The 14,401-nt window shown below is 28.7% G+C and overlaps 1 protein-coding gene across 3 annotated transcripts in view; it reads left to right on the top strand.

Annotated features, from left to right (window-relative positions):
* Nucleotides 1–14,401, top strand: part of LOC111627150 (peroxisomal targeting signal 1 receptor-like) — a 54,606-nt gene that overhangs the window by 19,795 nt on the left and 20,410 nt on the right. For all 3 annotated transcript variants that reach the window (XM_023370728.1, XM_023370722.1, XM_023370735.1), the window contains exons 3-9: nt 733–771; nt 1,550–1,579; nt 4,250–4,379; nt 6,351–6,549; nt 7,977–8,112; nt 9,983–10,099; nt 13,170–13,321. In XM_023370728.1, coding sequence (XP_023226496.1) covers nt 733–771; nt 1,550–1,579; nt 4,250–4,379; nt 6,351–6,549; nt 7,977–8,112; nt 9,983–10,099; nt 13,170–13,321 — 803 coding nt within the window. The remainder of the gene's footprint in view (nt 1–732; nt 772–1,549; nt 1,580–4,249; nt 4,380–6,350; nt 6,550–7,976; nt 8,113–9,982; nt 10,100–13,169; nt 13,322–14,401) is intronic.

Below are 14,401 nucleotides of genomic sequence, written 5' to 3' on the forward strand. Positions count from 1 at the left end.
TCTTTTGGGATTTCATACAAGGTAAATATCGACACGCGAACTTCTGTAAACTCTCTCTCTCAAAACGGGAAGGAACGTAATATCTTAATATCTTAATACTATTATATACTAGAGCCCTAATGTATATCCTATCGTTAACCATTAAACAGTTGTTACGTTAAAAAAGCGTCTGAGTAAATCACTTCCTGTGCGTTGTCTCTCCTTCTATCTCGACTCTGATCGCTCCGTTACGCGACCGCTCGCGTGACCTAAATAACGCGGCTTCCGTGTCTGCCGAGACGCGGTGGTGTCATCCTGACAGGGCACCAAAGAGGTGCCGACCCTTCGGTCACATTGTTATAATTTATCTTGTATTACTTATAGAGGAATTTAATAACATGTAAAAATAACCGTCTCAACCAAACTACATATATCTTTATTTGAATTATTTTTGATTACATATAAAAATAGCCGAATATCTATTTTATTGAGCAGTATTTTTTCATATCCATAAATTGTGTGGTGGATATCAGATGAGAGCTATACAGATATACATATTTGTAATGTCCATTTGTGCAAAACCTTGTTGATAGAAAATTGCTACTTTTGGTAGAAAAACTGCATTTTAACATAAAATTTAAATATGTTTCTATTAAAATTATTTATATGAAGAATGCAATTATTTCAAAAATTTAATTGTTTTTATAATTTTAATATTCAGCATATTTATTTTCAAAACTTTTATCTTTTTAGGAAGGATTAAGGAAGACAAATTCAAATGTTTCAACATTCGTAAGTATTCCTAATAGATATTTTAGTTTATAAAATTTGTCATCAGAATGAATATGTATGCTTGTGCATACTTGTAAATATGTGTACATGTGTGAATTAATATTTATATAGGATATGGTATAAAAAAGAATATCTATTATCACTGGTGTGATAAGTCTTTATTATCTACCTCACATTAGTAGATTTTTAATTAATTTAAGAATATTTATGTTGGTAAAGAAGTTTTTAAATTAAAAAAAATGAATTAAAAACTTTGGTAATATCTGATTAGAAGACATATTATCAAAACAATTATTTTCTAATTAAAGTAATAAATAGAAGAATTAAAACTAGGTGATTTGAAAACAAATAAAAATATAATTTGGAGTCTATATTTAGCATTACAGAATTTCTGTGGCACAATAAAGGATGTACTGTACATCCTTATTATGCCACAAGAATTTTGTAATGCTAAATACATGAATTTTTATATCCTCTCAATGTAGGAGAAAATTTTTTAAAAAGCAACTGTGCAGAATTTTAGCTAGAATGAGAGATAAGGGACACAAAGACAAACACAGCTGATCTGTGTGTCCCTGTAGCGTAAGAAGGATGCCGTAAGAAACCTCCAAATTACTTTTGTATTTGTTTTCAAATTATGTATGCCTTAATTGAATGTTCATTGCATACTTTTACTCTTAAAGTAAATAGCAATTTAATTATATAATATATTCAAATAAAATTTTGTAATTCTATTTTTTTAAGTTAATTACTAAAACATTATTTTTTTTCTTGCCAGAAATCAATAACAGAGGCATCAGAAAATGAAGTAAGTGTTTTATGAAATGTTGTTTCTATAATGTAACAAACACTATAATCTTTACATTATATAACTTAAACTAATATTCAAATATATGATCAGTTGTACTCATTAAAAATAAAGTTTATTTGTCTATTTAATTTAAAATTTTTTTATAAGATGTATCAAGAATGATTTGAGCACTTCAATTTGTCTTTTATTATTTAATTTTTAATTGTCTACTTGGACATTACTCATTAATAGGACTTTACACTGGTGTTTAAAAATTGACACAACAATGAGCGTTAATTCAGAAAAAAAACAAATTTTTTTTATTAAATCACATGTAGTAACTTTTTCTGTACACTTAAATGTGTTTCGGGCTAACATGCCCCTCATCAGCAGTATTACTATGAACCACTAAAAAACAATAATAAAATAAATAAGATATATTGTATATTAAGTATATAATAAATTCTCGCCAATAAAATACATTTCTTTAAAAACTTACAGTAAATACTTGTTCTGATATCATGTACAATTGGATTATATTTCCAAAAATTTTTATTACAAATTTACATAACTGCATTTTTCTGTATAAATAAAATAAATTATTAATTTTTTAAAAACTTACAAGATCAACCAATACTTTTAATAATTTTTAACTTACATCGAGGTTCTTTTTGCCATCAGCTAAGGACATTAAGATAAGGTGAGTCTATCAACCATTTGTACACTTTGCTGACTTGATGACGTTTACAAACAGCATTACAGAATTTCTGTGGCACAATAAAGGATGTACTGTACATCCTTATTACAATTGTACACGATATTAGGACAAGTATTTACTATAAGTTTTTAAAGAAATGTATTTTATTGTCGAGAATTTATTATATACTTAATATACAATATATCTTATTTATTTTATTATTGTTTTTTAGTGGTTCATAGTAATACTGCTGATGAGGGGCATGTTAGCCCGAAACACGTTTAAGTGTACAGAAAAAGTTACTACTACAGGTGATTTAATAAAAAAAATTTGTTTTTTTCTGAATTAACTCTCATTGTTGTGTCAATTTTTAAACACCAGTGTAAAGTCCTATTAATGAGTAATGTTCAAGTAGACAGTTAAAAATAAATTAGAAGTAAGGACTGTAAGGCAATTATAATGTCTTTTATCATAATTATACTTGGAGTTGTGAGCTATATTTTGTTAAATAACCACAGCTAGACATGGATACCAATAAACCAGCAAAAAATAAAAGTAATAAAACAATAACAAATATTTTTTTCCGTTTTAAACAGTCATCCTTTGGTTCAAAGAATGCAGATATAAACAAATGCATTTTTAAAAATAGAGCATAAATTTAAAAGCTGGAAACACTATGAAATATGTGCATGTCTGTTACAGCATTTAATGTCATTATCAGAATTGAAGCATGATGTTAGATGCTGCAATAGACATGTGCATCTTTCATGACATTTCTGGCTTTTAAATTTGTTCTGTTTTTTAAAAAGTGCATTCATTTATATCTGCATTCTTTGAACCCAAGGATGGCCATTTAAAATGGAAGAAAATGTGTGTTTTTGTTTTATTACTTTTATTTTTTGCTGATTTATCGATATTCACACCTAGCTGTGGTTATCTTAATTATACCAGTAGTTTTGTAGAGATTCTACATTTCATTAATGTTATGTTTGATTTGAATGTTTAGAATATCAGATTAAAGTTGTAAAGATATTTTGTAGTTTTTATTTTTTTTTATTTAAATTTCTTAATTTTGAATAGAAATAATTTAGCCAAACTAGTTTTAAAATATTATGATTTGGCTCATTGTTGAAGAGGATTAAAGACCATTTTAAATTTTTTATGAGATATTTAGGTTTTCCTACTGGATGGCATTTTCAAATGAAACTGGTATGCCACTATTATTTCTATTATTTTGAATATTTAACTACATTTTTAAAATCAAATTGTTATTAAAAGCATTTTAAATTTTTCATCCATTTACATTAATGGTTCCCGATTTTTTTCTAGTTTGTGTATCGCTTTCATAAAAATGGAAAAATCTCATGTGAACATAAATGTTCATAAATTAAAAATACTTAAAAGAATATTGGCAAACAATTTTCAATGATTGTTTCTTAATTATTGATTCTTTAATTATTAATTTGTAATTTAAAGTAACATGGCAGTTATCTTAGGATAACTGCAAATGTTAAGTCTTTGTTCAGAAAAGGTCTTTCATCACTGTTTTAGAGTTTGTCTCAAGTTGAAAGCTGAATTACATTTTGTTTTAATTCAGTAACTAGCAGGAACCTTTCAAAATCAACAGTTTTATTTATTTAAAATACAATCAATTTAAAGTAACATGGAAGTTATCTTAAGATAACTGCCATGTTACTTTAAATTAGTAATAGACATAAAATTAGTTGATAGAAAAGAAAAATTAAAGGTAGATGCACATGTGCAGTGGGCCAGAAGAAAATGTCAGGTGACCATTTATTGAGAATATTTATCAATATTAGTTATCAAAATAAAATTAGACAGAGAATTTTTAACAACTGCTATAACAAATTAAATGTTATTGTAATTTAAAACGAGGCAAAAATATAAAAATAGCTCATTGATTTTAATTTATCAATTCCTATTTAATTAAAGATATATGATATTTAAGCAAAAATAAAAATTTCTTCCAGCTTGTGCAAGAATTTATTTTTGAAGCACAAGATCATGCATGTCAAAGAAATGTTCCTAGAATGTTTCATATGGAAAGTTTGCTTCAAGAAATGAGAGAAATTGAGAAACCTTGTCATCCTCCGTTGCAAGGTAAAGTATTTCATGAATTCTGTGAAGTTTTGTTAATTGTATCTCAATTTGTTCTTTAATAATACTATGCTGTATCACTTTTAAGTCTCTTTTTATATTATAATGTATTTAATCATGTATAAAAAACAACATTTTTTACATTATTTATTATAAAGCTAATAAGTACAATAACTTTAAGAATGAAAATACATATTATTGTAGTTGTGTTCCGATATGAATGATTTATTTCACATTGAAATTAAATGATAAAAGGTAACATAAACAAATCATTTTGTAATACATGTTGTTTTATACTTTCTTTTATGAATTAAATTATAAGAAAAGTAGTGTATTCACTTATGGGATCACCTCAGATAATACAAAATCTCGGTTAATTGGGGCTTGCACTGTTTGTATTGCTAGTTTGTTTAGCTTCTATTTTAGTGTCTAGTATATTGGCACTTATGAAGTATATCAGTACTCAGCAGGTTTAAAGCCCAATACTGTGAGAAAAAAATGCATGCCAGAAGACTAGAAAGTTACTCACATGCTTGTTCAGAAAAGGTCTTCCACCACTGTTTTAGAGTTTCAGTCTCAAGTTAAAAGCTGAATTACATTTTATTTTACTTCAATAACAACTAGCAGGAACCTTTCAAAATCAAAAGTTTTATTTATTTAAAATACATTCAATGAGCACATTTAAAATTTGTCATTCTACACAAAATCATCAGTATAGCAAATGTACTCTGGGTCTGTTTATATTGATAGGTCATTTGCATCTGCCTGCTCCCAGTGCCATGAGGCTTTTTTCAAATTTGCATATGTTCCAGGGAATGGAAATTTAGCATTCTTAAGTCCAAGTAACTTCAACTGGCTGGGATTCAGATTAATGACATAGTGGCACCCTACCTTGTGCCAATCGCTCCACGAATAAAACTCTTAGACCTACCAAAAGTCAGACATTCAAGTTTATTTCATAATTTAAATAATTTAGAAGAAACCTCAATTCTGTCATCTCCAATCACCAGAAACAAAGTCTTCCTTCATGGAGTTGACCTTTATTATGTGAATTTAAAATATGTAAAATGCAAAATTATGTAAATTTTGCAGAGGTGTAGCCTCTAAAAAAAAGTCGTTTCTGTGATGGAAGATTGTTTTTATTCCTGTTGATTGGACATGACGGAATTGAAGACAACTTGATTTTTTCTATATTTTTTTAAACTGTAAAAATATTATTTGCCATTTTAATTGAAATTTATTTTGGAACTCCTTGAAATACGATATTCTTAGACCATCTTTCTGAGGCAGGCAAATCGTTGAGGTCTGGGTGTGAAATTTTAGGCAGGGAAATGGCAAATCAAATACAGTAGAGCATCAGTTATCTGAACCCGATCAACCTTCACGTCGGTTAACTGACTGCGTTCTAGTCAGTAAATTCAAATGTCTGCTGGTGATGTGGCGCTACGATATTTGGCTGTCTTGGCGGCTGCAATATTATTTTTGTTAAATTTTTGCATGTTTTAGCTGGCAACACTGGCTCGACCATGAAAGGATGGCCAGTATTTAAACGAGGCTTAATTTTCTAATTATGAGTGGTTGTTTGTTTTGTGAGCAATAAAATAATTTTAAAATAATTTTTAACAATACAATAGCAACAATTATTATTTTAAAAAAAATTTTATTAGGCTTAACATCGATGAAAATTCAACGCAAAATAGGTTAATGGCTATATACTAATTACATGGGATATACTAATATACTACACTAATAATGTATTTTTTCATACTTTTCAGTTATCTGACCAACCCCAGTCCCCAATTGAGTTGGATAATCGATACTCTACTGTATTAAATGTTTTTTTTTTTTATAATGTTATAAAAAACAATAGTAATAATTTCATTGTAGTAATTTTAATATCAAAGTTACAGTAATCCAATTATTATAATTATATATATTAATTTAAGAGGGTAATTTTTTTTGTCATGCTTACAGGTCCTTGTGTTGCAGATTTAGCCACATCCAGAAATTGGGCGGAGGAATATTTAGCAAACGAGTGCAATCTGCAGGAGTCATCTGTTACGGACTGGAACGAACAGTTTTTTTCAGAGAATCCCTTATTAGCTAACCCCGACATTATTACTGATACAAAATGGGCAGAAGAATATTTACCGCCAACTGATACTTATCAAGAGTAAAAATAACTTTTATTTATTTTTGAAAATCTATTTTATCTTGAGGAGTTAAATAAGTTAAACAAAAATTTTACAATCTGGCATTTTTTCATAAAGAATAACTTATCTTAAAAGTTATTCTTTATGAGGCATGTTATTTTGTTTGTTAACTTGATGATAAGTTGTCTTGCCAAAAGTATTCACTAATAAATAATTACCACCAAATTGTAAAGTTTTAATTTATTATTTTTAACACTTCAAGACTACCATTTATTCTTTTTTCATTATTTACTTCATGGTATTAATTATGTGAGAAAGTATTTAATGCAATTTATAGTCTGACTGTTTGTTTAAAAATTCTTCAAAATGGTGTTTTAAAATATTTAATTAATTTAAATAAAAATTTTATGAAATTAATATTATGTTGTATTTGACAATATATGGTGATGTAGCACCTGAGAAGTTGTCCAATCTTTGAGAATTTGACTGGAATAATAAGCACCCTATAGACCTTGCATGTGATTTTTCTTTTCCAGTCATGCAGAATCTTTCTTAAGCATGGAGAAGAAAGCTTAAGACAGATTCTGCAAGATTGGAAATAAGCTTTTGAAAATTTGTAGTTTGCCAAGACATGTTTAAACTGAGGCGATGCTGACTAAATTGAAAACTAGAGGAAGAATCCATCCTTAATATAGCATTATGTTGTTGTTAATAAATGTGTTAGCATTTCAAATTCACTTTTTGACTTTTTCCGGTGTATTTTCAGTTATTAATAGTAGTTTCTTGGAGTATTATTAGCATTTTTGATTACAGTAATTATACAGTTATCTTGTTCTGTTTGGTCATGACATGCAGCACCCATTTTCTCTTTGTGTACTTGAGGCCTAACAACTTAGGTGGCTCACAGACTATTGACCGAGCAAAGTCCAGTTCAAAATTCTTCTGTGCTATTTGGGAATCCTCAGTAACCGGCTGCCTCACCAGATCACCGATCTCCCATGGTCATGCAGAGCACAGCCTGTCTTCGGTGCTGTAGTTGTCAGACTTGAACTGAGCAAGCCAATTTCTGACAGTGCATTCAGATTGTTTAATTACACTGAAAACTTTTGCCATATTTTCAATGGTCTGTTTCACAGAGGATTAGAGTCGAAACTTGGAGAGTCTTGATCTTTTTTCATTGTTTTTCCTGATATTTTTGCACATTTTTACACAGACTTAATGTCAGAACACAATTTTGTTACACATCTTTTGAAAGTTGTTTTTGAACTACCAGTTAAAAAAGGTTGTGTTTTTTTTTTATTCTTACCCTAATACCACTTACAGGCATTTTTTTTGTACATTTTTTTTTTAATGTGTTTTTCTTCCTGTGTGACAACAACATTCTAATTGACCTTTTATATATGTATAAAGAAAGAAAACAAAATGAGAAACGTTTCTTTTTTGACAGAGAGAACAAGCTTGCCGTTTCCAAGGACAACATAACCAAATGGAATGAAGAATATACATCGGAAGATAGAGATCTGGCAAAGGCTGCAAACGAACTGTTGGGCACCATAGATGATCCAAAGTTTTCAGATTCAGAAGTATGAATTTTGTTACTACTACCAAGTTTTTAATATATAATAAAAAAAAAAGTTTATATTGAAATGAAATTTGTCCTCCAGTCAAACATTTTTTGAATTTTTGGGTTCTCAGCTAATAGAAAACCAACATTTGATATTATTTCCATACAAATGTTTGTTTTTATTAAATTTAAGAGTTATTCTTTGTTATTTTAATTACTTTGTGTTATTTTGGTTACAGTTTTGTTTGTGTAAATCATCTTCATCAAAACAAATACATAAGACATTTTACTTCAGCAGAATTTATTTCTTCATTGTCTTTGATATTCATTTCTTGCTTTGGCAATGTCATTGTCTTTGGATAAATGTCTGCAGATGTAGGTCATTGTCAATGTTGACAAAGTTTTCAAATGATACTTTTTTACCATTCGTTCTGATGGAAATGTTGATTTTGTTGACCAAATATTATGTTATGACCAAACATATTGTTGACCAAAACCTATTTTTGTAAAGCAATTTTGCAATGCTTCTCTGTGGGACTTCGTTAATCCTTGAGTGCAAGCTGCAATGCTAAACTCTCATGATTAATTTTCGAAACAGAACAGAAAATGAATTTTCTGTTCTGTTTGGTTCTGCTGTTCATTGAATTTTTCCAAAATTTTTTCCTTATTTTTCAGAGATAATACTTAATGGATTGTCAAATCTTTCACAATTTTTGATTATTACTTTTTGCTTTTTTCTGATCTTTTGGAGAATATCTTTTCTGCTGTCAACAAAATTTTCAGTTGCCATGAAAATGGCAGTACACTGAATAACTGATTACTATTGTCAATGAAAATTTTAGCAAGCAATTCAAACTTTACTTATTGAAATTTTGAGTTTTATGTCATGTTGGAAGCCATAATTACAGACAGTATTCAACTTTTTGATAATATTGTTCATCCCTTTGAAAATGCAAAAGAAAGCATGCAAAATTAGACATGAAATAGTCTTTGGATTCTTAAATTTGAGTTAGTAAACTGTAATATCAAAACAGTATTAAAACAGGAACTGGAGGAAGAAGTTAAAAATAAATGAACTCAATTAAAAATTAGGTATTTCATCAGGTATTTTTAAGAAACAATAATGTTTTTGATCCAGTCAATGGAGATTATTTGTTGTTAAAAATAACTGCTGAAGTAATTTTTAAGGTGTGAATTTATTTATATTGTAATGGAATAATATATCACTTTTAGCCCTTAAAACTATTTAACAGAGTGTGCAGCATTAATGTAGTGTTTCAGTGTTGTCGTAAGATATTCCAGTCAGTCTAACCAATTGTTCCAAGGCTAAGAAGTGATGATTGTGAAACTATTACATTCATGAAACATCAGCTGTGATGAATGTGAAGTTGTCATGTTTACAACAGCCTTTCAAATGTATTTATAATTTATTTTTATAATTTTTTTTGTATGAACACCAAGTGAAGAGGGACGGTTTATTATGTCTGGAATGTATTTTGAGTGTTCTATATTATGTACATGTTAAAGAAGCCACAGTTTATTGTAAATTTTAATTACCAAGGTGTTAATAATCATTAAAGAATTTGTTAATTAATTTAATCTCATTCATTGGTGTGATAAGCCCATATGTATATATATGTGTGTCTTGTTGATTTAGACTAATTGTTAAATTATGTTGTAATCTCAAAACTATGTTGACTTTATAGAAATTGAATGCATTGAGTCTGTGGAAGTTGAATTGGGATAAAAACTACTATTTGAGTTAAGGAAGTTTGACTTATCAAGAGTCTACTATATAATATAATTTAAAACAATTCAAGTGTTACTAATATATTTCTTAACTAATTTTTATGAAATTTTATTCTTACAACAGTTTCTTTATATTGCAGTTTTTAAAGTTTATAAGAAAACTGGGAGAAGGAAGTGCAACTTCGTCCGAAAATGCCGACATATCGGCAGCAGCAAAGAAAGCGGACATCTGGTCAGAAGAATTCAACCAGAAAAATGTAAACTGATTTATATTTATATATATAAACACATAGTTGTGCCATAATTTCTGTCCTTTATAATAAACAACTTACAAATAATAAATTTCTAAAGCTAATTTGAATATTGTCGATGTTTATAATGAGGTGTTACTCATTGTAATCTTATCAATGTCTGCCTTATGAAAATATCTGTCAATATTTTCATACATCAGATGTTGTTTTTTGCTAAACTGAAAATGACATCATAATTCTTTAATGGCTTATAACTCAAAGAATGCTTCAAATTAAAAAATGGCACTAAAGTTTTTGATTTAAATTTAACCTTTTTACAATCCCTCCATTTTTTATACAAATTTCTGAAAACACTGCAAATATTTATTAGTTATTCAATATTTTTCTTTTAATATTACACCGTAAATATTAAATATACAATTAGTCTTTTTAAATTACTTAAATTAGTATTATTTTTTTCATTGTTGTACGTAGTTTGGTCAGTTTAATTATAATAATATGATTCTAAAAAACATTTGTGGAGATCAAAACATTGGTATAATTAATTCAGAATTAATTGTTGAATATATTTTTAAAATTTTATTTTTATTTATCCAGTTTTTACATGTTATAACAATTTTGTTTCCAGTTTACTAAACTGTTAGCCAGTAGGACTTTGCTAGAAAAAGTTGGAAAAGGATTCTATTGATTTTTGTAATTTGTTTTTGTAGTTGGTGTTAGGTAGTCTGTATTGTTGCTTGTAGTCTGGATTACTTGAAATATATTCATGTAATCTAGACTAAAAGTAACCTTTGATAGACATAAATTTCAGTTTTTAATTCTAAATTAACTTTAAATCCTGTTTAATGCTTTACCTTCAGGTACACAGGTTGTCTGCTAGTTTTATTATTATAATAAAAGCTGCTTTTCAGTAAGGAGATATTCTCACTCTGTATTTCACAATTTGCAAAAGCAAAATGATTTTACAGTAATTTTATGAAATATATTTTTTAATTTGAATCTGAAAAGTTTATTTCCCATAATTCATTATTTTAAACTATTTTCTTTCAAGTAATTGGTTGCAGTTTCCCTGTGATTGATGAATTATGTTCTTGTGTAAAATCAGTTTTCTAGTATACTTAACTATATTTTATCATCACTTAATTAATTAATTTAAATTGTTAAATTAAATAACAAATTTTTGATAAAAAATTTTATCTGTTGTAAAAATTATATGAAGTGGAACTTCCTGTTTACATGGAGGAAAATGACAGTTCCTCCAAAGGTGATAGTTTAGTGTGGGATTTCTCACACACTATTTGTAAACCACCCAACTTCTGTCACACAGCAGAAGTGCGGAGGGCTTATTTTGAATAGTCTGATTGGAGGAAATTTTTATATAAAATGTGAGGATCAAGGGCATAGAATTTTGATCTATGTCACTTACTGACTGGCAATCGCAAGATTGGCTCACTAAGACTTTTTCTAGGAGGGCTTGTTGTAAGTAAAATAAGATATAGACTACAAAGTCTCTATCCAATGTCAGGATAATGACACCAGTTAATCAGTTTTGTTTATGCGGATTAACACGCATACTGATATTGTCTGGACATGAACTTCCCATTTTGATTCGGATACTTGAGAGACATTCTTTGTAACAAATAAAACAAAGATTTAATGAACAAAATAAACAAGATTATACAGTATTGATTCTTCGAATAAAGCTATTTCGAGAGAGAGAGCTCACAAATTCTATCAAATTCATACTATCTCTAATATCTTTATCTTCTTCTGTCTTTCAGATTAATAAGACTGTATCTTCTTCGTTAGTTCTTGAATGGCACAAATTTAAACAATTTCTTTTCTAGTTTTACCAACTTCATTTAGGAGACTTCGGGAATCGGTTATGGACGTTGGCCGGAGGAAGATTATGTGGAATATGTCTGTCCTCTTTTGGATCTTCTGGCGTGCTCTCGAATGATGCTAGATTCTTTTCCTTTCTCACGAATTTTCACCAATCATCAATTTGTATTTTTCCACGTGAACAGGCAAAGGGGGTTTTACTGAGGGGTTGACAGTTCCCAGGGTGACTAAAATTTTATGAGATAAGGGATAAACAAAAGGATGTTTCAACTTCTGTTGAAGGAAGTGACTTTTACCAGTTTCCTTTGTTTTAGAAAATATAATTTTCCTACTAAAATCAACGAATATTTTTGTCTAAAATTTTACTTTTTTTTATTAAATTTTTAATTAATCACAGGGATGGTTTGCATCTCACATAAAAAGTGATAGGTCACCTCTAAATATCAGTTCAACTAAGCTAAGCTAAGTTAGTCAGGTTAAGCCACTGAGTTCAGTGTAGTTTAATCAACTTAAACTAAGTCAGCTCACTTGATCTTTTTCGATGCAAGTTCCGACTTTAAGAATGTTCCATGTGCTCTCCTCAAGAATCAGCTCACCTCTCTCCAATAAATGAATGCATGTAGGTAATATATATTATGTAAACTCTCTCTCTCTCTACAAAATGAATGAATTAGTTAATGGGTTTTCATTCAAACTTACTTCTTTTTAAAGATCATTTATAATTAGAAGTTTGTTCCCTTGATATGTTTATTTTATATTATTTCCGAATTTAATCCTTTTTTTGTATATAAATATAGTCAATCTTGCCAAATAAATATATCTTTTATTATCTTGTTTGATTCCTTTATGCCTAACTCCATTGTCTTACTCACATTAAATTAGACCCGCCTATGAATTCCAGAAGCATATTTTATACTTTCATTTGCATCTTAGTCCACAGAACTGAATAAGTGGTGTTGTGTTCCTGACTGAAAGACCTTGCAGATTTTTCAGATTAATAATGGTCATCATTCACATGAGATGGTTTACTGGAGACCCCACATCTTACAAAAGTATTATAATAAACTTTTCGTCATAAATTGTCATATATTACTCCACCATTTTTTAAATCATTGCAAAGATCAATTGATACCTCTAAAATAAATTATGAATATATGAATATTATAATTATATTTTTATAAAAATTGAAAATTGTTTTGTTTAATTTTAATATAGATTTTTATTGTCTCATCAGGTTCTCGGTACGGATTCATCAAATTTAGCCAGCACCTGGGGTCAGGAATTTGTTGAAAATGATTCAACCGGTACTTCGAAAAGAAAAGAAGACGAAGAAGAAGAAGAAAACTTCTGGGAAAAATTGCAGAAAGAGTGGGAACAAATGGCAAAGTAAGTTTATGTGATTTCAATGAAATATTTTATAGATAAATTTTGGTTTTTGTTAAGTAAAAAATAAAAATTAAGTACATTAAAATATATACTATTAAATGGGATAAAAAGGTATATCTGTAAAGAGATTAAAACAAAAAAATTGCAAAAAAGTCTTATTTTTAACCATATTAACCTCTATTATTACTTTATTATTTTATTTTTTGCAAATATTTATTAACATTTTTTTATTATTATTTCAGCATTCATTCTTTTAAAATTATCTATTACTACTAAAAATATTTAAATAACTTTTATTATTCAATTATTATTTGGTTATTTTAAATTATTAGTAGAGTTTTGTTTGAAATTCTTTTANTATATATATTACAACTTAGCCACACTTCAGCTATCTAATCATAAGTATGTGCCTCCCTTTCTAAAGGATTCAGACTCTGTCCTGGTGTCCTGGTCGGGATTTCACATTTTTGTGAGTAGTCCAGCTTTATTATGATGAATGAACAGATTATGGGTTTGTAAAAGGCATTCTTAGTGCATACAGGTCAGAAATATTAAAGTAAATGTTCTTTCTCCAGTTTTGAAATATTAGGCAACACATCTTGTAAATTGTTAGACTTAGCAGAATATAATTTCCAAAATGTATTATTTGCATCTCTCTGCAAGTTGTGGTAGGCTTGAATGATACTTAAGAGATAACTACAGCAGGGCTTAAAGTGATTCGCTTTTATCATAGCTCCTCTTTTTTAGCTTTCTCTGAGGGAAACTCACTTTTTTCACTTCCCATGTGAAAGTTTTTTTTTCGTAAATGTGGTCAGGAACAAAATATCGACCAGCACGCCCCATACACCTTATCGTGTGACTGTGCACGACATAATAAGGCACTGTCGTCTACATACATACATGTATATAGGCTAACATAACAAGGAGCTTCCCAAGGCTTGCTACTCTGCACATGGATTCTCCTTGCTTGTATCGTTGTCAAATAGATCTCTGCAGCGCTTTGATACAATAGTATACTACAGACTTAGAGATGCATTATTTGTTTCCTCCCATGGAGTATATACAATTTTTCACTTCCCT

This window comes from Centruroides sculpturatus, unplaced genomic scaffold (genome assembly GCF_000671375.1).
Source record: "Centruroides sculpturatus isolate CEXI.00-Female unplaced genomic scaffold, Cexi_2.0 scaffold33, whole genome shotgun sequence".
In the NCBI taxonomy this organism is placed as follows: domain Eukaryota; kingdom Metazoa; phylum Arthropoda; class Arachnida; order Scorpiones; family Buthidae; genus Centruroides; species Centruroides sculpturatus.